This window comes from Mesoplodon mirus (genome assembly GCF_964341445.2).
Source record: "Mesoplodon mirus genome assembly, chromosome: 5".
NCBI classification, from domain to species: Eukaryota; Metazoa; Chordata; class Mammalia; order Artiodactyla; family Ziphiidae; genus Mesoplodon; species Mesoplodon mirus.
Genome location: NC_138980.1, coordinates 76,857,323 through 76,881,230, shown reverse-complemented (window position 1 = coordinate 76,881,230; position 23,908 = coordinate 76,857,323). Strand labels below are relative to the sequence as shown.

The 23,908-nt window shown below is 35.4% G+C and overlaps 1 protein-coding gene across 1 annotated transcript in view; it reads left to right on the top strand.

Annotated features, from left to right (window-relative positions):
- Window positions 1-23,908, top strand: part of ADAMTS19 (ADAM metallopeptidase with thrombospondin type 1 motif 19) — a gene marked incomplete at its 5' end in the record, with an annotated part of 282,396 nt that overhangs the window by 71,135 nt on the left and 187,353 nt on the right. The window contains one exon of the mRNA XM_082623301.1: window positions 20,529-20,572. Within this exon, the coding sequence (XP_082479427.1) occupies window positions 20,529-20,572 (44 nt within the window). The remainder of the gene's footprint in view (window positions 1-20,528; window positions 20,573-23,908) is intronic.

Genomic DNA, 23,908 nt, shown 5'->3' with positions numbered 1-23,908 from the left:
TTTTAAAGAATGTAAGTCTACCTTGTATACCAACACTATTGGATTTTTACTAAATTATATATTTTAAATTTAATTTTTTATATTGGAGTATAGTTGATTTACAATGTTGTGTTAGTTTCAGGTGTGCAGCAAAGTGATTCAGTTATACATAGACATATATCTATTCTTTTTCAGATTCTTTTCCCATATAGGTTATTACTGAGTAGAGTTCCCTGTGCTATACAGTAGGTCCTTGTTGATTATCAATTTTGTATATAGTAGTGTATATATGTTAATCCCAACCTCCTAATTTATCCCCCACCCCACATTTCCTCTTTGGTAACCATAAGTTTGTTTTCTAAGTCTGTGAGTCTGTTTCTGTTTTGTAAATAAGTTCATTTGTATCATTTTTTTAGATTCCACATATAAGTGATATCATATGGTATTTGTCTTTCTCTGTCTGACTTATTTCACTTACAATTATGATAATCTCTAGGTCCATCCATGTTGCTACAAATGGCATTAGTTCATTCCTTTTATGGCTGAGTAATATTCCATTGTATATATGCACCACTTCTTCTTTATCAATTCCTCTGTCAATGGATATTTAGGTAGCTTCCATGTCTTGGTTATTGTAAATAGTGCTGCTGTGAACAATGGGGTGCATGTATCTTTTCGAGTTACGGTTTTCTCCAGATATATGCCCAGGAGTGGGATTGCTGGATTATATGGTAGCTCTATTTTTGTTTTTTTAAGCAAACTCCATACTGTTTTCCATAGTGACTATACCAATTTACATTTCTACCAACAGCATAGGAGGATTCCCTTTTCTCCACACCCTCTTCAGCATTTATTTTTGTGGACTTTTTTTTTTTTTTTTTTTTTTGCGGTACACAGGCCTCTCACTGTTGTGGCCTCTCCCGTTGCGGAGCACAGGCTCCAGACGTGCAGGCTCAGCGGCCATGGCTCACGGGCCTAGCCACTCCATGGCATGTGGGATCTTCCCACACCGGGGCACAAAGCAGTGTCCCCTGCATCGGCAGGTGGTCTCTCAACCACTGCGCCACCAGGGAAGCCCCTGTTTGTAAACTTTTTGATGCTGGCCATTCCGACCACTGTGAGGTGATATCTCATTGTAGTTTTGATTTGCATTTCTCTAATAATTAGTGATGTTGAGCATTTTTTCATGTGCCTTTTGGCCATCTGTATATCTTCTTTTGAGAAATGGCTATTTAGGTCTTCTGCCCATTTATTGACTGGGTTTTTATTTTTTTGCTATTGAGCTGCATGAGCTGTTTGTATATTTTGGAGATTAATCCCTTGTTGGCCCATCGTTTGCAAATATTTTCAATACTTTCTCCCACTCTGTGGGTTTTCTTTTCATTTTGTTGATGATTTCCTTTGCTGTGCAAAAGCTTTTAAGTTTAATTAGGTCCCATTTGTTTATTTTTTTTTCATTACTCTAGTAGGCAGATCCAAAAAGATATTGCTGCGATTTGTGTCAGAGTGTTCTGCCTATTTTTTTTTCTAAGACTTTTATAATATCCAGTCTTACATTTAGGACTTTCATCCATTTTGAGTTTATTTTTGTATGTAGCATTAGAGAGTGTTCTAATTTCATTCTTTTACATGTAGCTGTCCAGTTTTCCCAGCACCACTTATTGAAGAGACTGTCTTTTCTCCATTGTATCAATATATTCTTCCCTCCTTTGTCATACATTAATTGAACATAGGTGCATGAGATAATTTCTGGACTTTCTGTCCTTTTCCACTGATCTATAAGTCTGTCTTTGTGCCAGTACCATACTGTTTTGATACTGTTTTGATTACTGTAGCTTTGTAGTATAGCCTGAAGTCAGGGAGCCTGATTCCTCCAGCTCTGGTAGATTTTTTTCCTCAAGATTGCTTTAGCTATTTGGGGTCTTTTGTGTTTTCATACAAATCTTAAGATTTTTTTTTTCTAGATCTGCAAAAAATACCATTGGTTATTTGATAAGGATTGCATTGAATCTGTAGATTGCCTTGGGTGGTATAGTCATTTTGACAATATTGATTCTTCCAATACAAGAACATGGTATATCTTTCCATCTGTTTGTGTCATGTTCGATTTCTTTCATCAGTGTCATATAGTTTTCAGAGTACAGACCTTTTGTCTCCTTGGGTAGGTTTATTCCTAGGTATTTTATTCTTTTTGATGTAATGGTAAATGGGATTTTAAAAAATTTCTCTTTCTGATATTTTTGTTGTTAGTGTAAAGAAATGCAACAGATTTCTGTGTATTAATTTTGTATCCTGCAACTTTACCAAATTCATTGATGAACTCTACTAGTTTTCTGGTAGCAGCTTTAGGACTTTCCATGTATAGTATCATGTCATCTACAAACAGTGACAGTTTTACTTCTTCTTTTCCAATTTGTATTCACTTTATTTCTTTTTCTTCTCTGATTGCCATGGCTAGGACTTCCAAAACTATGTTAAATAAAAATGACAAGAGTGGACATCTTTGTCTTGTTCCTGATCTTAGAGGAAATGCTTTCAGCTTTTCACCATTGAGTATGATGTTAGCTGTGGGTTTATCATAGATGGGCTTTATTATGTTGAGGTGGGTTCCTTCTATGCCCACTTTCTGGAGAGTTTTTACCATAAATCGGTGTTGAATTTTGTCAGAAGCTTTTTCTGCATCTATAGAGATGATCATATGGTTTTTATTCTTCAATTTGTTAATGTGGTGTATCATACCAGTTGATTTGCAGAGATTGAAAAATCCTTGCATCCCTAGGGTAAATCCCATTTGATCTTGGTGTATGATCCTTTTTATGTATTGTTGGATTTGGTTTGCTAGTATTTTCTTGAGGATTTTTGCATCTGTGTTCATCAGTGATATTGGTCTGTAATTTTCTTTTTTTGTGGTATCTTTGTCTGGTTTTGGTATCAGGGTGATGGTGACCTCATAGAATGAGTTTGGGAGTGTTTTCCTCTGCAATATTTTGGAATAGTTTCAGAACGATAGGTGTTAACACTTCTCTAAATGTTTGACAGAATTCACATGTGAAGCCAGCAAAAGTCCTAGACTTTTGTTTGTTGTGGGTTTTTCATCATGGTTTCAATTTCATTACTTGTGATTGGTATGTTCATATTTTCTATTTCTTCCTGGTTCAGTCTTGGAAGATTGTACATTTCTAAGAATTTGTCCTTTTTTTCTAGGTTGTCCAGTTTATTGGCATATAGTTTCTTATCGTAGTCTCTTATGATCCTTTGTATTTCTGCAGTGTCCATTGTAATTTCTCCTTTTTCATTTCTAATTTTATTGATTTGAACCCTTTTCCTTTTTATTTGATGAGTCTGACTGAAATTTTATCAATTTTGTTTATCTTTTCAATGAGTCAGCTTTTAGTTTCATTGATCTTTTCTATTGTTTTGTTCATCTCTATTTCATTTATTTCTGTTCTGATCTCTATGATTTCTTTCCTTCTACTAACTTTGGGTTTATTTGTTCTTCTTTCTCTAGTTGCTTTAGCTGTAAGTTTAGGCTGTTTGAGATTTTTCTTGTTTCCTGAGGTAAGCTTGTATCACTTATAAACTTCCCTCTTAGAACTGCTTTTGCTGCATCCCATAGGTTTTGTTTCATTGTGTTTTCTTGTTCATTTGTCTCTAGGTATTTTTTGATTTACTCAGTGAGCCATTGGTTGTTTAGTAACATATTGTTTAGCCTCCACGTGTTTGTGTTTTTTACAGTTTTTTTTTTTCTTGTAGTTGATTTCCAATCTTATAGCATTGTGGTTGGAAAAGATGCTTGATGTGATTTTAATTTTCTTAAATTTATCAAGGCTTGCTTTATGGCCCAGAGTGTGATCTGTCCTGGAGAATGCTCCATGTGCACTTGAAAAGAATGTGTGTTCTGCTGCTTTCAGATAGAATACTCTATCAATATCAGTCTAGTCCATCTGGTCTAATGTGTCATTAAAGGCCTGTATTTCCTTGTTGATTTTCTGTCTGGATGATCTGTCCACTGATGAAAGTGGGATATTAAAAGTCCCCGACTATTATTGTGTTACTATTGATTTCTCCTTTTATGGCTGTTAGCATTTGCCTTATATATTGAGGTGCTCCTATGTTGGGTGCGTATATATTTACAATTGTTATATCTTCTTGGATTGATCCCTTGATTATTATGTAGTGTCCTTCTTTGTCTCTTGTAACAGTCTTTATTTTAATGTCCCTTATGTCTGACATGAGTATTGCTACTCCCGCTTTGATTTCCATTTGCGTGGAATACCTTTTTCCATCTCCTCACTTACAGTGTGTTCTTGTTGCTAGATCTGAAGCGGGTTTCTCGTAGACAGCATGAATATGGGTCTTATTTTTGTATCCATTCAGCCAGTCTATGTCTTTCAGTTGGAGCACTTAATCTATTTACATTTAATGTAATTACCGATATTTATGTTCTTATTGCCATTTTGTTAATTGTTTTGCATTTTTGTAGGTCTTTTTTCTTCCCTTCCTCTTTAGTTCTCGTCTCTTGTGATTTGATGACTATCTTTAGTGTTGTGTTTGGATTCCTTTTTCTTTTTTTGTGTGTATGTCTATTGTAGAGTTTTGGTTGTGGTTACCATGAGCTTTTGATATAGTAGTCTGTACAAGGTTGTTGTAATATGTTGTAATATGTACAAGGTTGTTTTTTGTTGCTCATCTCTTAATGTCCAATGCATTTCCAATATTCTGCATTTGTAGTCTCCTCACTATTGCTGGTTTTGATATCATATTTGTGTGCAGATGGTTTCCTACCTTTACTGTATGTTTACCTTTACTGGTCAGCTTTCCCATTCATAATTTTCTTGTTTCCGGTTGTGGCCTCTTGTTCTCTGCCTAGAGAAGTTCTTTTAGCTTTTGTTTTAAAGCTGGTTTGGTGGTGCTGAATTCTCTTAGCTTTTGCTTCTCTGTAAAGCTTTTGATTTCTCTGTTGAATCTGAGGAAGAGCTTTGCTGGGTAGAGTATCCGTGGTTGTAGGTTTTTCCTTTCCAGCACTTTCTGTTATTTTTTGTTCTTTATATCTCTAGCTCTTCATTACACATTTCTCGTATCTTCTCAGTCTGTATCTCCATTCTTTTCCCAAGATCTTGGGTCACCTTTACTATCATTACTCTGAATTCTTTTTTGGTTAGATTGCCTATCTTCACTTAACTTAGTTGTTCTTCTGGGGTTTTATCTTGTTCCTTCATGTGGAACATATTCCTCAGCCATCTCATTTTATCTAACTTTCTGTGTTTGCAATTTCCATTCTGCAGGCTTCATAATTGTAGTTCCTCTTGCTTCTGGTGTCTGCCCCCTGGTGGGTGAGGCTGGTCTGAGAGGCTTGTGCAGGCTTCCTGGTGGGAGTGACTGGTGCCTTTGCACTGGTGGGTGGAGCTGGGTTTTGTCCCTCTGGTGGGTAGGGCCATGTTAAGGGATGTGTTTAGAGGCAGTTTGGGCTCAGGAAGACTTAAAAATCTTATTTACTGAGAGTAGGGCTGTGTTTCCACCCTGCTGGTTGTTTGGCCTGAGGTGTCTCAGCATTGGAGCCTACAGGTTGTTGCGTGGAGAGCCAGGTCTTCGTGGCAAAGTGGCAGCTTCCAGGAGACCTCATGCTAATAAGTACTCCCTGGTACCTCTGCCGCCAGTGTCTGTGTCCCCAAAGTGAGTCGCAGCACCCTCTGTTTCCCCAGGAGACCCTCCAAGACCAGCAGGTAGGTCTGACCCAGGCTTCTATGAAGTCTCTGCTTTTTCCCCTGAGTCCCAGTGTACACAAGACCTTGTGTGTGCCCTCCAAAATGGAGTTTCTGTTTTTCCCAGTCCTGTGGAGTTCCTGTGTTCAGGTCCAGCTAGCCATCAAAGCCAAATGCTCTGGGGGCTCTTCCCAATGCCAAACCCCCAGACTGGGGAGCTGGACGTGGGTCTAGGAACTCTCATTTGTGTGGGACAGCCTCTGCTGTATAACTATTTTCCACTTTGTGGGTCACCCACCTGCAGGGTATGGGAATTGATTGTATCATGAAAGCACCTTTCTTACCATCTTGTTGTGGCTTCTTCTTTATCTTTGGGTGTAGAATATCTCTTTTGCTAGGTTCCAGTCCTTTTGTTGATGGTTGTTTAGCAGTTAGCTGTGATTCTGGTTTTTTCCTGAGAGGAGGTGAGTTCAAGGCCTTCTCCTCCACCATCTTATCTCTAACCCCACTCAAAACACTTTGCATTTGTTGTCAGGCCACTAACATTCAGCTTTGGAGCCCACTCCTCATCAATAGAAACTCTTTCTGGGCTTCTATTTCAGCGTGACAGTGGAACTCCAGAGGGCTTTGGTCACCTCTTCTGAAAGTTAGCCAAAGAGAAGCTTGAGGGTGCCTGGCATCTCTTGAAGATGCAAAACCAGTGTGGAGGCTGTTCCCTCCACTGGGACATACCCCAAGATGGGTGGGGTAAAGCTCTGGACGCTATGGAAGTCATGGTGGCCCTGGAGAACAACCTGAACCAGGCCTTTTGGGGTCTCTAAATAATTTATATTGGACTAACTTGCATCCCAAACTCTGTTATTGTATAAGGTCTGATATTTGTTACATAATGAAAATGGAATGGTATTTAACTTTTTCAAATGGTCAAATATATGAATGTTTAAAAAAGAAATATAAGCCAGAAGATAATTACCTTTTATTTCAGGTTAATATAGATATCATCTCATTTCATTTTTTCAGAGTTAAGCAGGTTGATGTGTAGAAAAATGGTGAGAAAATTAAGTGGGTCATAGTTATTAAGATCTAGAAAAAGGAACAGCAAAATTAAATGCAGAAAACTGTTATAAAGTATTTCAAATAAAAAGGAAGTTTGAAGCATGAATGGAAATTAACAAAGCATATAAGGATCAAACATTTTGATATAATAAAAAGTATGTTGGACAGTGGGGACAAACATACATTTAATCCCAGCTAGCCTAGTTATGAACTGTGTGACTTAGCAAACTGTTTAGCTTCACTGATCATTAATTTTTCATCTGTAAAATGGGTATGATAATACCATTTCACAGGATATCTGATTCAATAGAGATGATATACCTAAATAACCTAATACAATGCCTGACCCATAGTAAATACTCAATTAAAATAGTTACTATTTTGCCACTTTTGATTCTAATATTAAAGAATAGGGAATGGAATGTACAAAGGAAGGGGGCATAAGCAAATATGTTTCTGTTCTTCTGAACTACACGTGAAGACTTTCTGACTCTAGCTTGTATTTCTGCAACTAATTTCTTTTAGTCTTATGCCCATTTATGTAAAGAACAACATTGTGAACTTATTAGACTCACTGTTGGTGTTCACAGCCAATTCCAGTGAATGGTGACCCCCAAGAATTTTTTTAAGAATGTAATGATCTGATACTTTGATTAGTTAGAGGAATCCTCCATATTATCAGTTTCTCTACAGAGAGTTTATATACAGTATGTTTATGACAAGAGAAAAGAGCCACAGGAAATAACTTTAAGTATAAAGAATAAGAGTGGCATTTGCTCCTGTATAGCTTTCAGCACATTTTCTGTACTGCATAACTGTCTTTTTTCCTGTGAAATTTTGAGCTTTCTTTATGTACAGAACACTAAAAATTGTTCAATGACTTAAACTATACCTAAGTTTAGACTGACAAAAATCTGGCACCATCATTTTCATGTTTAATTATGTATAAGATAATCCTTGACTAAATAATTTTAGAAGGAAAAAACAAATTAATAGCACTTAAATATATATAAAGATGTTAGTCTTTTCTAAAGGGTTATAAGCAAAATACAGGTCTAATTATATTTAAAGTTAGTTAACAAATAATTAAAATTTAACCCTTTTAGTGCATATTTTTTCAGCTCTCTGCTAAATTATGTTGTTAAAATTGTTACAATATATTCTAAAAACATGCATCTTTTCATGGTAGAGTTTCTCTTAATGGCCTTTCAGAATGATAGGGTAGCTTTGGAAAGAGACTATTTAAAATCATTTTATTGCGGGGGGGTCCTCTAAGAAATCAGCTTATACTAAATTTTATCTTGTTTATGGCTTTAAGTGTGTTTTATTTGAATAAGTTTAACAAATATTAACGTTTACTTAACTCTACCAAAAATTTTTTTATGAATTGCTTTTGAAAAAATAATAGAGCAGCAAATAATGCTGTTAATGAGTGATTAGGATTTTCAGTGAACATGTAGACCTCATTTTTAATTTTTAACCTGAATGTCATATCATATTTTATAATAATTTTATATGACAGTCTTCTTAAATATACTTTATTTTATTATACTAAATATTTCTGAAAAAAGAATTTTTAGTGCTGTATACAATCTCTAGTATTATTTGTGATCACATAAGCTATTGTATAGGCTTATTTCAAACTTCTAACTTGTATTGCCCACCACTCCGATATAGAGAAGTTAGATTCTCAGAATGCATTAACCACAAAGGGTTTTTATATATTTCTTAGCTGATAAAATCTTCCTTCCTTATCCTTACAGTAGTTGGTTTTAGAAATACTGCTTCTGAGACTAAAGTGGATGATAATCATAATTTGATTACTGATTCATATTTTTCTCTTATTAAAAATGCAACACATTATAGAAATTTTAGAAGTCCAAGAATAAAGATAAAACATGAGCCTATAATCCCACTACCTAGGAATAATTATAGCTAACACGTTTAAGTATGTTTCTCCAGTTTTATTTCTACATATTTCTTTAGCCAAAAACATATATTTATAATATTTGAAGCATATTCTACATGCAAGTTTTGTCTCACCCTACCAATACCATGACATTAATTTCATTCCTTACTTCCAATGCCATTTTTTCTCTTCAGAACCCTGAAAATAAAGAATCCCCTGCATCCATTATATATTTTTTTATGTTTCAAAGCTTTAAAAGCCTAACTGCTCTTCATCATTACCTTCCTTGTTGCTAGGCTGACCTAGCAGTGTAACACAAGTATTTTCTTTTTTAAAAAAAGTTGTATGATGTATTTCATATATTAAAAAATAATAATAATACAATTAACACCTTCATGTTCACCCCTCCATGTACAGAACAGAACACTAACATGGAGTTGAAGTCCTCATTTTATATACTATTTTATAATACATATTTTCCCTTAAAATTCTATTCCAAACATTCCCTTGTCCTTAAGTACTTCTTTAGAAAATATTGTAGAATAATTCTCTCCCCCACCACCAAAATAATGCATGAACATCTGTGATAGAAGTTGTCTAAAGGTAACCAATGTTTAGTTGGTGTGTGTATAGCATGAACTTTGTTTCATGCTATACAGTTTTCTCTCTCTCTCTCTCTCTCTCTCTCTCTCTCTCTCTCTCTCTCTATATATATATATATATATATATTTTTTTTTTTTTTTTTTTTTTTTTTTTTTTTTTGTGGTACGCGGGCTTCTCACTGCTGTGGCCTCTCCCGTTGCGGAGCACAGGCTCCGGATGCGCAGGCTCAGCGGCCATGGCGCACGGACCCAGCCGCTCCGCGGCATGTGGGATCTTCCCAGACCAGGGCACGAACCCGTGTCCCCTGCATCGGCAGGCGGACTCTCAACCACTGCGCCACCAGGGAAGCCCTCTCTATATTTTTTAAATTAATTAATTAATTTATTTTTGGCTGCATTGGGTCTTTGTTGCTTCACATGCACTTTCCCTGGTTGCAGCGAGTGGTAGCTACTCTTTGTTGTGGTGCGCGGGCTTCTCATTGCGGTGGCTTCTCTTGTTGCGGAGCACGGGCTCTAGGCACGTGGGCTTCAGTAGTTGTGGCACATGAGCTCAGTAGTTGTGGTGCATGGGCTTAGTTCCTCCGGGGCATGTGGGATCTTACTGGACCAGGGCTCGAACCCTTGTCCCCTGCATTGTCAGGCAGGTTCTTAACCACTGCGCCACCAGGGAAGTCCCAGTTTTCTCTGTTTGGTTGTTTGTTTTCTTTAACTTTACATTATGTCTTGCAAATCTTCATGTCATTTGTTGTGGAAAGGAGACTAATATACCCCAAAGAGGTCCTCTCTTAATCCCCAGAACCTGTGAGTATGTTCTCTTACATGGTAAAAGGGGCTTTGCAGATGCGATAAAAGGATGTTGAGATGAGATTATCCTGAATCATCTGCATGGGCCCATGCAATCATAAGAAAATGCAAGCAAACAGATTTTACCTTAGAGCCTCTAGAAGGAATGCAGCCTTGATGACACCTTGATTTTAGCCCAGTAAGACCTATACGTGGCTTCAGACCTCTAGAACTTATAAGATAATATATGTCTGTTGTTTTAAGCCACTAAATTTGACATAATTTGTTACAGCAGCAATAGGAAGCCAACAAACTCATATTTGGTCTATATCATTTGGAGGGAGGAACAGACATACTGTTTTACTGCATAGAAGTATCCTAATTTATGTGACTACTATGTATTTATGTAACTTTCTGAATTTTCACGTTTAGAGAAAAATGTATAAACATCTCTATCTGTATATGGTTGTAAACAGGTATTAGTATTTATTTAGGATAATTACAGGGTACTTGCTCTTGTGTTTAGAAAGATAATCTTCTTCATTATTGTCAAATGCTCATAAAATGCAGTTGAACTACATGTTTACCCGTAGGCTAGGGTAACATATTAAAAGAATGAACTGAAGGTAGTCATATCTAGGATTCGTGAGAATATTCTAGATAATATTCTCCAGCAAAACATATAATAACCTGTGTTTTGTAATTTCAGTTTGCTGGATTAAGTCAGTTTATAAAATAATTATTCGTCCTCAGATTTTCAAAACTTGAACTACTACCAAAGGACTAAATACGTCCTCTGTATGCATAAATATGTACTCTGTATGGTTTTCAAAGATAAGACAAACTAAAGCATTGTTATTTCCAATGTATCACTTATTTATGGATAGAAAACTAAAGCTTCACTGTCTAAAAAGGATTTCTGCTCAAAACCTAATGAAAAAACCTTTTGGGAGGCAAAATTTGCTATAGTTTTGTGAAGCCACTTCATGTTTCATGGAAAAAAAGATTTTTGTACACTTCCTAAACCCTTTAGCAGAAATGTTGACTTCAGTTTTTTGCTCCCTGATAATTAGGACTTAAAATAGGGCTTAATAGCTTGCTTCTGGTTTTTGTTTTTTGTTTTTTTGGAAAGCAGTAGGAATAAAAATCTGTGGTTGAAAATAGACACACAAAAAAAAACCTATCAAAGGAGTTACACATATATAACATATTGATAGATACTGACATAAATCTATCTTTACTCACCTGTGGGGTTAAGGTTTATGTGGAGGATCACTTTTCTCCATATCACTGCTTCCAGTGCCCTAACAGTGAAAATTAGCCCAATAAAGGGAATGTTTTATCTCTAAGTGACCTACCACCATTGATCAGGAAAGTCTAAATGAATGGTTTGAGTAGTTGAGGAAAAATCCCTTTTATTTAGTGTAGACATAGATGATCAGATCTTTAGCTTTGCAAGAAAGTTATCAAAAATAAGATAAAAATTTTAATCTCCATGGATTCCATGGTCTTATCCATATTTGACAAACTGAACTCATAAACAGCCTAGTTTCTAGCAAATGCTCATCTTAGGTCCTTATTAAATATCGTATGTTATGTGAGCACATCAGTAAGAAGAGATTTTAGCTCAGCTATTAATTTTGATTTCAACTAAAATGAATAATGTTCTTATAAATCCAAACCTATCTGCAGTAATATATTTGTTAAATTGTTCTGCGTGATGCAATGAAGTAAATAGTTTAAAGCTGACCTAGTGCTGTGGGCTAATAGTAACAAAAACACAAAACACTTTATCCCAACCGTCAATTCCATGATTTCTTAGTGTAATTTTCACATTTCTATGTGAAATTATAGAGAAGGTACGAGTCTGTGTCATGTAAATACTCTTTAATTTAGAATTTAATTTTATTAATGATAGTTTTGCCTTTCAGTATGTACTGAAATGCTTTCAGTACAATACTTCTGAAAGTTAGTTTCAAAATAATGCCATTGGCAAGTAAGATAGAAAATTTAATAAAATATAGGCATGGCAGAAATACATTAATTTAATACAAATAATAGAATAATTGTTGAATGAATCATTTATAGGTATATCCCAAGGCACTATAAAGTTCTATAATGAGACTTATTCTCAGATGAATCTTCATTCTTGGAAATTAAAGGCTAGATTTCATTTTTTTCAGTATAAATCAGAAGTTAAGCAGAATTTATTGGCCTTCCCAGTTGCCAAAGTCTAACAGTATCATTTCCATAAACTCACATAATGAAACTCTGTGATGCAGGTTTCAGGCACACTGAGCCAAAAATGAGCCAAAAATGAGAGAATTTGAATCAACATGATCACAGGTCTAGGCAGCAAGCGATCTCTATCACCCTTACCCCTCAAAATCTTTGAATATTTGAAATTAAGATTACATTATTTTGGTCCTCTGGAAAGAAATGTACAGTTGAAGAACTGAAGATTAAGAATTACAGTCTGATCTGAAGTTTTTAAATGCTGGTGACAATTTGTTCTTCAGTTGTACTGAAAGGTGTTTCCAGTGCTTTTGGGTAAAAGACCTTGAATTTTTGAAAAAATGTGCTTTATTCATTTGTTTGCTAAATGAACAGAAATTGGCTGTGTGATGGACTCTAAGTGCCCTTGACAATAAGCAGTGCATTTCTCATAGTTTTATCATGTTGTTTAGTTACAGATGAAGTCCCTTGTTTCACATTACGTAAATCAAAGTCATCTTGCAGCCTCATGCATTGATATGATGTATCGTACATTTATAAAAAGCACAAAAAAATCCCTTTCCCTCTACATCTGAATATACTTTACACTAAGTGATTCTTGGCCCTAAGGTGAAGATTTGATTTTATGTGGTTCTTTAATTTTCTGCATTACCATATTATTCAATACCATCTGTTTTGGGTGTTTCTCTCTCCATTTGTTTGCTGGCAGAGGCAATTGCAAAATAGAACTATCCATTATTTAATACAATTCCCCAGGCTTCTTCCTCACTGATCCTGGGCCCCTTACATATTACAGAGGTGATTTTGTGTCATTCTCTTCTTTGCCTTCAGAGTAGAAGCCTTTTTAATTTATCTTTATATTCCTCTTATCCAGTGCTTGGCATGCAAGAAGCCCATAATGAATCCTATTGTATAGTTTGCACACTACACAACAGTAGAGGGAGACATTTACATTGTTGTGTATGTAAATGTACCATTAGAATTAAGCAGTATACAACCTATACAACTAGGCTTGGTGTCCTTGTAATAAATTTGATTTCTAGATCATCTGATGCAGAGAAAGACTAAATATAGCTGGTCTTTTACTTGTTTCAAAAGTGTCAGCAGACCTTTTCCATTCCTCTTCGTCTATAATTATATTCAGACTCTGAATATGTTGCACGACTAGGAGGTATATTTTCCATTATCATTTGGTATTGGTTTTGAGCCACAGAGACCGACACTGAGCACAAGAAGAGGTTCTTTCTGGATTTTTTTGATAAGTGGAAAAGATTCTGTGTAGTATTCAGAATCAAAGGAAGAACTAAAGAACCAAGCATCAAGAAAAACAGTGAAGGAGAAAACAATAGAAATCTCTACCCCTGCGTTTATATGATCCAGGGCCATTCACATTCTCTTACTATACTGTCTACTTTAGATCCTCTGAAAATGTGTGTTTGCATTGAAGGGAGTGTATATGTGCAATTTCTGTGATTAGAAGTCAGTGACCAGAAAATATGATATATTTGAAGGAGGTTTCCCAGTGGAAAGATGCTGGGGGTTGGCAATAGTTAGGGTAACCTACTGCAGTGGCTGTCAAAGAATCACTCAGCTTTTTTAAAAAAAAACCTTTGATTATAATCCTGGGAACAAGATTAATTAAGAGCAGTCTGTTTTACCCAGATTCTTAAGGTTTTCAGTTTTGTATCTTGAATATTGAAGGCAATGCCATCCACTAGTTTCACTTAGAAGTTTAGGACAGGGTAGCTTGAGTGGTTACATTCATGGGATAAAATTTGAGTGCATCTTCCCTCATTTTTCTCGAGTTGTTCTTCTAATTTTTGTATGTATTTTCAGAAAGATACTTTTTACCAAAAAGGCATAAATTTTAAGACCCTTCAGTGCTGATGGGCAAACTGGTTATTTGTTTCTATTAAACGTTTTTTCTTTGCTATTTACTTTCATTCAGTTGGGACAGTAGATTTTTTAAGGCATATTCAAGCGACATTGATAGGATTATATACCTTCTGTATATAAAAGAAAATATTTTTATAGAGTGAAGATTAATGTATCAAGTGATAATAGCCCCAATTTTCAATTATCCAAGATGGATTAACTAGTTTATAGATTTACCAGAATAAAAAATAACAGCATATTTGAGAAAAACATTAAAATTTTTACAGATTACTGGAAACATATACTGTTTATCTTGTTTAGAAATACACAGTAATCTGTAGACAGCAGAATGTAACACTACATTGTATATATTGCATTTTGGGTGATGACTCTCTTCCTTGCACTCAGATGAGAGGTCTCTGCAGTAGGCTTTCTCTAGAACAAAGATATCTCTGACATGTATTATAAAAGGAGAGGCAGGAGAAAGCATGGCCACTACAACAGACCAAATCCAAATATTTATAGGTGGAGTTAAGTGAGGAAAGGAGGGGAGAAGGGATAATGTACAAAGGAGCCTGAGTCTCTGTCTTTCTTGAGTCCTAGTGAAATACTGGAGAAGCGTTCTTAGCTAAGAGACCTAAAGGAATAATAAATCTTCAAGTAATTATTTATGAAGCAATTCATGTGATAAACTCTCATACTTGTATTGTTTTGTTATTTTTAACTGCAGAATGGTAAATGTATTCCTAACTGTTGGGTGTGATTTAAATGAATTAAGTTTATAATAAATCCATTTCATCCCTTGTGTTAAAAACATATTATTTAAGGTTATTTTTATCATCTTTATCTGGACTTTACCATTCTTCCCTTTACTCTAGTAATCAAGAGTTGATTTCTATATCTGTTTCTTAGAAATCATCTTTGTCAGAAATTTGCCTGAAGAAATAGTAAAAAATTATAGTAATTAATTAAATTACTTCACTCCCTAGTTCATTCATACTCTTGGCTAACCACACATTTTTTTCCATCTCCAACCTTATGGAAGAAATATGACAATATTGTACCAATCACTGATTTTTACAATAATTTATAACTAATGTAATCCCTATTTGTAGAAAGATATCTTTGAAAAAGTACTTTATCAATTGAGGTAAATGTGAACATCTTACTGAGGGAGTTCAGTCTTTTAAAGAGTTTGGTAAAAGTAGCTGCATCATATAAAATGTAATAATAGAATAAGGCCTATGTATATTAAGATCTAATATTAACAATAAATATGTTTCAGTATGCTTAATTACTATATGGTAGGTCACAGATTGTGTTCTCTTCTTTTAATTATGTGATAATCTAGCTGACTAGATAATCAGAAAATGTTCCCATCATTGACATCTAGGAATTGTAGAAAAAATATAATAAAAGTCCTTTTACATGCATAGATGAGCCAAAAACAAGAGGGCTCTGGTAAAAAAAAAAATGCAGTAAGCTTCTGAGGTAATGTGATAGTTGTCCTGGTAGGAGTTTGTTGGACTTAAAAATCTGGGTTCTTGGGTTTATCTCCCACATAAAGAAAAAACACTGTGGCTTTGCAAAGTGGGAACTGAAATGATTGTAAACAGCCAGAACCCTTGGGTGCCTACACCCTTAATAAAAGTTGGATCTGGTATAAAAGCTTTGCAAACAAGCACAGGTTGTCAACAGGAAGCATTCTTTCTATCTCATCCATGAACCCATGTTAGGAGAAAATGGCTCTTTTTGGTATTCATTACCATGAATATGATCCAACATTGAAGCACTTAGTGAAAACATATGCAAAACTGCTGTGAAAGGGCCCTCTTTCAACTCTGACCTCACAAGGCAAACACAAATAAAGTACAACTAAATGAGTTCACAGTAAGATTCCAAAACACAGAGTGACAACATATCCCACTGTAAGAGCCAAGAAGCATGAAAAAGAATATTTTAAAAGACTGACAGAGATTTAAAAAAAAAAAAACATGTTCACATGATTAAAAACACACACATTTCAAAATGTGAGAGAAAGGTGTTTTGGAAAAAAGAGATGATTTGAAAATTGAGGAAAATAAAACATATAAAAAATGTACTTAAATATCTCAATTTCAGAGTTGAAGAGCAGAGTAGATGCAGCTGAAGAGAGCACTAATGGATTGGATGATAGATCTGAAGGATTCTCCCAGAAGCTGCCTAAAGTGGTTAAGAGATGGAAATACAAAAGAGTGCTTGAGAGTTATTGACATCAGAATGAGAAGAGCAAACATGTACCTAAAGGAGTTCTAGGAGAAGAGAGTAGAGAGAATGTGAGAGGAATTAGATAAATAGATAATGGTTAGAATGTTTGTATGTTTGTGGATCTTCAAATTGAAAGACATACCAAGTACCAAAGAAGATAAATAAAAAACTCAGGACCTAGACACATCTTAGTGGGACTGCAGAACTACAAAGACAAAAATAAATCTTAACATTAATCAGAAACAATGTTACATGTCAATTATATACAATAAAAAAACTAATCAGAAACCAAATCAATGAAAGAAGAGCAAGGTGATTGCAGACTTCTATTTTTATAAATGCTAGAATAAAATAATATCTTCAATGTGCTGAGGGCTGATAAAGTCAACCTACAATTCTACGGTCAGCTACTGTTCCATTATGAATGAATGCAAACTAATGAGAATTAAGGAAACAGTGTCTGGGACAGTTTAGTATTCATAGGTTCTCACTGAAGGAGATACTGAAGGATGTACTTAAAGAATATCAATCTCTCTAGAAAGTAATGATACAGAGATTACTGAGAAAAGAAATTGCCAAATATATAGGCAAATCTAAATGAGCACTAATGGTTTAGAAAAAACTGTCTAACTTGAGATTTTAAAAACTGAGATGGAATTACAGGAATGCCTTGGAGATATTGTAGGTTTGGTTCCAGACCACTGCAAAAAGCGAGTCACATGAATTTTTTGGCTTCCCAGTGCACATAAAAGTTATGTTTACAATATACTATAGTCTATTAAATGTGCAAGAGCATTATGTCTAAAAAATTTTACATACCTTAATTTAAAAATACTTTATTGCTAAAAATGCTAACCATCCTCTGGGCCTTCACTGAGTCATAGTAGTAACATCAAAGATCATTTATCACAGATGACCATAACAAATATAATGATAATAAAAAAGCTTGAAGTATTGTGAGAATTACCAGAATGTGACACAGAGACATGAATTGAGTAAGTGCTATTGGAAGAAATGGCGCCAACAGACTTGCACAATGCAGAGTTGCCACAAACCTTCAATTTGCAAGAAATGCAGTATCTACTAAGCACAATAAAACAAAGCACAGTAAAATGAGGTATGCCTCTATAGTGTCAGATAAAAATAACATGAAAGATTGAAGGAAGAGATTGGTTTAAAAGTGTTTGATATCCTTACCTTTTTCAAGAAGAGACCAGAGATACTTTTTAACTTGAAGCATCTCAAATGAATATGGTACACAGAATAATGTCCATGCTCTAATCTACAAAACCTGTGACTGTTTTCTTATACAGCAAAAGGGACCTTGCAGGTGTGATTTTGTTAAGGATTATTGAGATTGGGAGATTATCTGGAATTATCTAGGGGATCCTAATGTAATCACAGGGTGTGGGGAAAGAAGGAGGCAAGAGAGTCAGAGAAAGAGATGTGGTGATGAAAGTAAAGGTCAAAGTGATGCAGTTGTCAGCTTTGAAGATGGAAGGGGACTATGAGTCAAGAAATCCAGGCAGCCTCTAGAAGCTGGAAAAGGCAAGGAAACAGATTCTGACCTAGAACTTCCAGAAGGAACAGAATCATGCTTACACCTTGGTTTTAGCCCAGCAAGTTCCATTTCAGACTTCTGATTTGGAGACTGTAAGATGTGTTAAACTGCTAAATTTGTCGAAGTTGTTATAACAGCAATAGAAAACGAGTACAGTGTACTTTAAAATGTAGAAGTAACTGTAGATCAAACACAATCTAATGTTATTTTTCAAAACAGTAGCAGAAAAATGTGGAAAATAAAACTGCATATGAACAAAGACAAAAACAGAAGAAAAGGACAAAGGTATAACTTGGTAAATAACAATCACAAAAAATAGAGAAATCCAAATATGTTAATTAGAAATATTAAATTCACTTATAGAGATAGTATAAAATGAGGTTTTACAATTTTAGTCATGTGCTATTTATAAGAGAATTAGGGGAAATGAAGGTGAAAGTAAAACAAAGGAAAATATATGCCAAGCAAATATTAATGTTTTACTAATATATTAATATATGTTAATGTCAGATAAAATAGACTTTAACACAGAAAACATTAAAAGGGATGAGTAGGGTTTAACACAGTAATAAAAACAATAATTCAAAATAAATAATAAAAATTTAGAGAGAGCTTCAACATAAACAGCAAAAATTAGTAGAATCACAGGGAAACATCATCAAATTTATAACAATGGAATGTTAAGAGCTCTTCCTTAGTAGCAGATGCAAAAATAAATTCAAAATTTCTCATTCTATTGAGCAACCATGCATCAGAGCTTGTTATAGCTAGATCTAATGAACATGTATAGCTTTGCTCCAAACTATTAGAGAGTATACATTTTAAACATGAACAGAATATTTATAAAACTATGCATAGAGTCGTGGATTCTGCTGGATGAGCCAAGCAAGATATGAATTGAAAACTAACCATTGTAATTACCAATGTAGATGTCACTGGGGACATTGAAAGGAGTGTTACACTTAATGTTTTTTTTTTTTTTTCGGTATGCGGGCCTCTCACTGTTGTGGCCTCTCCCGTTGCGGAGCACAGGCTCCAGACGCGCAGGCTCAGCGGCCATGGCTCACGGGCCCAGCCGCTCCGCAGCATGTGGGATCCTCCCGGACCGGGACACGAACCCGTGTCCCCTGCATCGGCAGCGGACTCTCAACCACTGCGCCACCAGGGAGGCCCTACACTTAATTTTTAAAGTTATTTTTTGGGACTTCCCTGGTGGCGCAGTGGTTAAGAATCCGCCTGCCAATGCAGGGGACACGGGTTTGAGCCCTGATCTGGGGAGATCCCACATACTGTGGAGCAGCTAAGCCCATGTGCCACAATTACTGAGCCTGCGCTCTAGAGCCCACGAGCCACAACTACTGAGCCTGAGAGCCACAACTACTAAAGCCCGCATGCCTAGAGCCCGTGCTTCACAACAAGAGAAGCCACCGCAATGAGAAGACCACACGCCGCAACTAGAGAAACCCCATGTGCAGCAAAGAAGACCCAATGTAGACATAAATAAATAAAATTTTAAAAATTAAAGTTATTTTTCATTTTGGAATGGCATTCAGATGGCTATAATAGAGGAATAAAAATAGTTTTTTCCTTTCTCCTTCACACACAAATTGTCATATTGTTTGTAATAGTAAAAATTCTATAGAACCTAAATGCTCATTACTAGGAAATTGCTTAAATTATGGCACAGGAATAGAAGCAACAGCAACAACAAAAAGCAGCAGAAACATCAACAACTGACTTGAGAGCTTTCTATGTGCCTGGCATTTTTTAAAATGCTTTGTATGTGTTAACTCATTCAAACCACACAGAAAACCTATGTTTTAAGTGTTTTATACATGTTAAATCATCTAAGCTGTACAATAAATCTGTGTGGTAAATAGATATCATTATTACCTCTATTTTTTAGGTGAAGTGAATGAGACACAAGAAGGTTAAGTAAATTCCCTAAGGTCACAAAGCTAGTAAAAGGTAGATTAAAAGTTCTGCTTTCATATAGTTTCCCTTTAAAGCTCATAGCTAGTTAGGGAATGCTCTCCAAGATATGGTAGTTAAATAAAGAGAAAATTATAGAATTTTATTCATGGTGATATCCCACCTATGTAAAAATGCTAATTTCCTCATGCCTTTATTAAAATTATCAGTCTGTTGCTAGTCTTAAGATATAAAATGTTATGTTGTTTTAAATTGTATTTCTTACATTTAAATCTTCAATTTGGAAATTTTTATGTCATGTGAAGTAGGGATCTTAACAATATTCTTCAAACAGAAAACCATGTCCCTACACCAGATATTTTTCTTGTAATAAAACAATGAAAGACTATAAAATTCAAAACAAGATGGAAGTTTTATGAAATATTGTATAGGAAATAGGACATAATGTTTTAGGATTGTATCAGGTAAAAATTATCATAACAATTTAATTCTCACATTTTCTTAGAATTAAAATTAGTTAATCTTATTTTCAGTTTTATTAAATTCTTAGAGATAAAGAGTATGGTTCAATTATTCATTATAACTATTAAAAATGAGTCAGTCACATACTCTGTGGAAGAAACAATATTTTCTATTTTTCTTTCTAGGAAAGATTTCTGTGTACACAAAGATGAACCATGTGATACTGTTGGTAAGTGTACATAAAAATTTTTACAGTTTGGAGGATACCTGGGGAATTGAACACATCATTTGTTTAAATATAGAAAATTATTTGAAAGTGCTAGTTTGAATGAAACACTTTTAGAATGTCAGTGATATATATTTTCAACCTATATGTTTGTCACCACTTCAGTTATTAATGAAAGAGCCTGAAGACATGTATGTACTATATATTGGAGAAAAGTTTAAACGATGCTTTAAGAATATCACGATGTCTTTTTTGTGTTTTTTCCCCAGAAATATACCCATGGATTCAATAAAATTACATTATTATTCATAAACTGAGGCACAATATGTTAACCTCAGTAGGATTGGCCTTTTTCAGGCTAATGGATTTGTTTTTGAGTTATACATTTGAAGTTCTTTGCAGACTGTGAAAGAAAGTCCATCTAATTTGCCTGACAAATGAGGATTTTCTGTACATAAAGTAGCAAATTTTCTATATTTTGTCCTGGATATCTAAAATCCCTAAAATGTAACCATATAGCCAGTAGGATCCATGAACCACAGTTCTTAATTTTGAGAAAATGCCACATTAATGCTAAAATAAATGCATGTATATAAATTTACCTATCTAAACAGATAGATAGCTAAAACTGTAAATAGATAAAATTATATAACTATTTATATATATGTTTAGTCTTAAGACACTATATATATGTATAGTGTCTTATGTTTTTTTTATTTTTGGGCCGCGCTGCGCAGAATGTGGGATATTAGTTCCCCTACCAGGGATCGAACCCGCGCCCCCTGCATGGAGAGGGGCGTGGAGTCTTAACCTCTGGACCACCAGGGAAGTCCCTGTACAGTTTTGTTTTTTTTTGTTTTTTTTTTTTTTGCGGTATGTGGGCCTCTCACTGTTGTGGCCTCTCCCGTTGCGGAGCACAGGCTCCGGACACACAGGCCCAGCGGCCATGGCTCACGGGCCCAGCCGCTCCGCGGCACGTGGGATCCTCCCAGACCGGGGCACGAACCCGTGTCCCCTGCATGGGCAGGCGGACTCTCAACCACTGCGCCACCAGGGAAGCCCCCCTGTATAGTTTTAATAAGGTATTAGTATTGGGTTATTGGTAAGGTACATTTAAGAGTCATGATCTGGTTTTGATGTGTCATGTGGGGTTCATTAATATAGTGAGTATTTTAACTTAACCATCGTTGAGGTGTCATTTATTCCTTGTGAGGCGAACAATTAAAAAGTGGCAAAAACAGAATAAATTAAGTACCACTGGTGCTTAAAAATGTAATTCTAACTAGTTCTGTTAACTTAAGTTCTCACCAGCCTCCTCAGATGATTAAATCTGAGATAATAAGTGGAAAATAGTTATAGTAGTATGAAGCAGGTGATGATGGAATCAAAGGAATGTTTCATTTAGAAGGGACTGTAAGAATAAAATGAGCTGGACACCTAAGGAAAAGCTGAATTGATTTAGGGATGATCTTCCTAATGTTACCTAACTTGCTTCCTGCAGTTTTGTTGTCTTCTTGCCTGAATCTTCAGAAATTAAATCTTGATATATAGCTTTAATCAACCTAACCATGGAAGCATTTGATTACCAATAAAGCTTGTCTCAAAATAATTACCTTTTCCTCTACTTACACAACTATGTTGCCCCTAAAGCCTTCTCTTAATATAGACAGATCAACTTCTTGCCTTAGTAGAGCATCTGAGAGAAATCAGCAACTCGGGCAATATCTTCCATAATTATGGACTTTCACCACCTCTTTACAGCATGGATGCGTGGACTAAGAAAACAGTTACTAATGTGAGGCGAACCAATTTCTTTTTGACTATGACTATGTTTTATATCTTGCTAAATCTTCTAATTGAAAATAACATGCATATTCATGCTGTAAAACATTTTCTGGGTTGAAGCACATTTGAATAATGAGGTAGCTTGGTATATTTGGAATTATTAGTATAAGTAGAATGTATATGGTTCGGTAGCAAAGTGGTGTAATCAGTCCCCAGCTCTGTTCATCTTGTCCATTAAGAGCTTGATAAAAACTAGCTTTAAATATTATAGCATAGGATGTGGAAAGTCCAGTGCCCTTTCTGAGATCTCTCTGTGTTTCTGAGTGCTTAGATTCTCAAGGTCTTCTCTGGCATCACTAAATCCTAGTTTTCCCCTCCGTATCTTGTGGCATTTCTTTTTCTCATCCCAAATATGAGACAAGCGTCTTTTTTCATATTTAGTCTTGAGCAGAGTAAAAATCTGAGATATTTCTTTAGGGGACATTAAATGAAAACCTCTAACAACCAAATCAGAAGAGTAGTCTCTTTATCCCAATCCCTGTCCCCACACAAAAAATCTTCTTTTCACACGAGCCATGCTTATGCCTAGAGACATAATACATTGGTAAGATTTATAAAGACATTTGTGTGAAGTAGACATGGCAGTTGCCACCCTATCACTCATGCATCCACCACTGTGCAGCCGTGATGCCAGGTAGAAAAGGATACTCCTCTACAGTTGGGTCATGATTCGTCCAGACCTATCAAAGGGATCGTTTCAGAACCTCAGGCCTAAACCAGTCTGCATATGGCATTGCTATGGTTGGGACATGCGACCTGTAACCTATGTCTGCTTCATGAAGCTGAAGAAAGAAACATTTTTCATGGTTGAAGCTTGGTCATGTCTGTCCCCACTGCGTGTAAACAAGAAAGGATGCAACCATGATTACTATAATCACAAAGGAAACTAGCCTTCAGATGAATCTGAATTCATACACTTCAGAATGGAGAGATGCAGGGTGCCTTTATCCTCAATGACATTGTTGAATTACGGCATCCTCCACACCTTGGACCCAGTCTAACCTTTAGGCTTCTGTGTGTAAGCCAATAAATATCCTTATTATTTAAGCCAATTTAAAGTTTTCATTTCTGTAGCTTGCAGCCTAAGGCATAGATCTTCCCTGATACTCATATACTCTTTTATAAGAGAAGAGGAATATGGGGCAATATTAATAATACCCACTCTTATTAAGAGAGTGCTGATAAACTGCTCTGTGATTTGTCCTCCAAATTAAATAAGCATGTGTAGCCTACTGGTCATCTTAACAGCTCTCAATCTCTAGCATAACAAAACAGAAGAGATTTAGAGCTTAAATCAATTGAATATCTATTAACACACATTTTTAAATCTCCTCATGTAATATTATGGGTTGTTTTTTTGTCAGATGCTTAAGTTCATATGTCACTTCTTTCTTCTTTTATCTATTTCTGATGTGAAGTCAGTCCATTTCACGTTGGATACTATAGTGAAAATACTGAAATAGAGGAAGGAGAAAGGAAAGAATTGGATTTAGT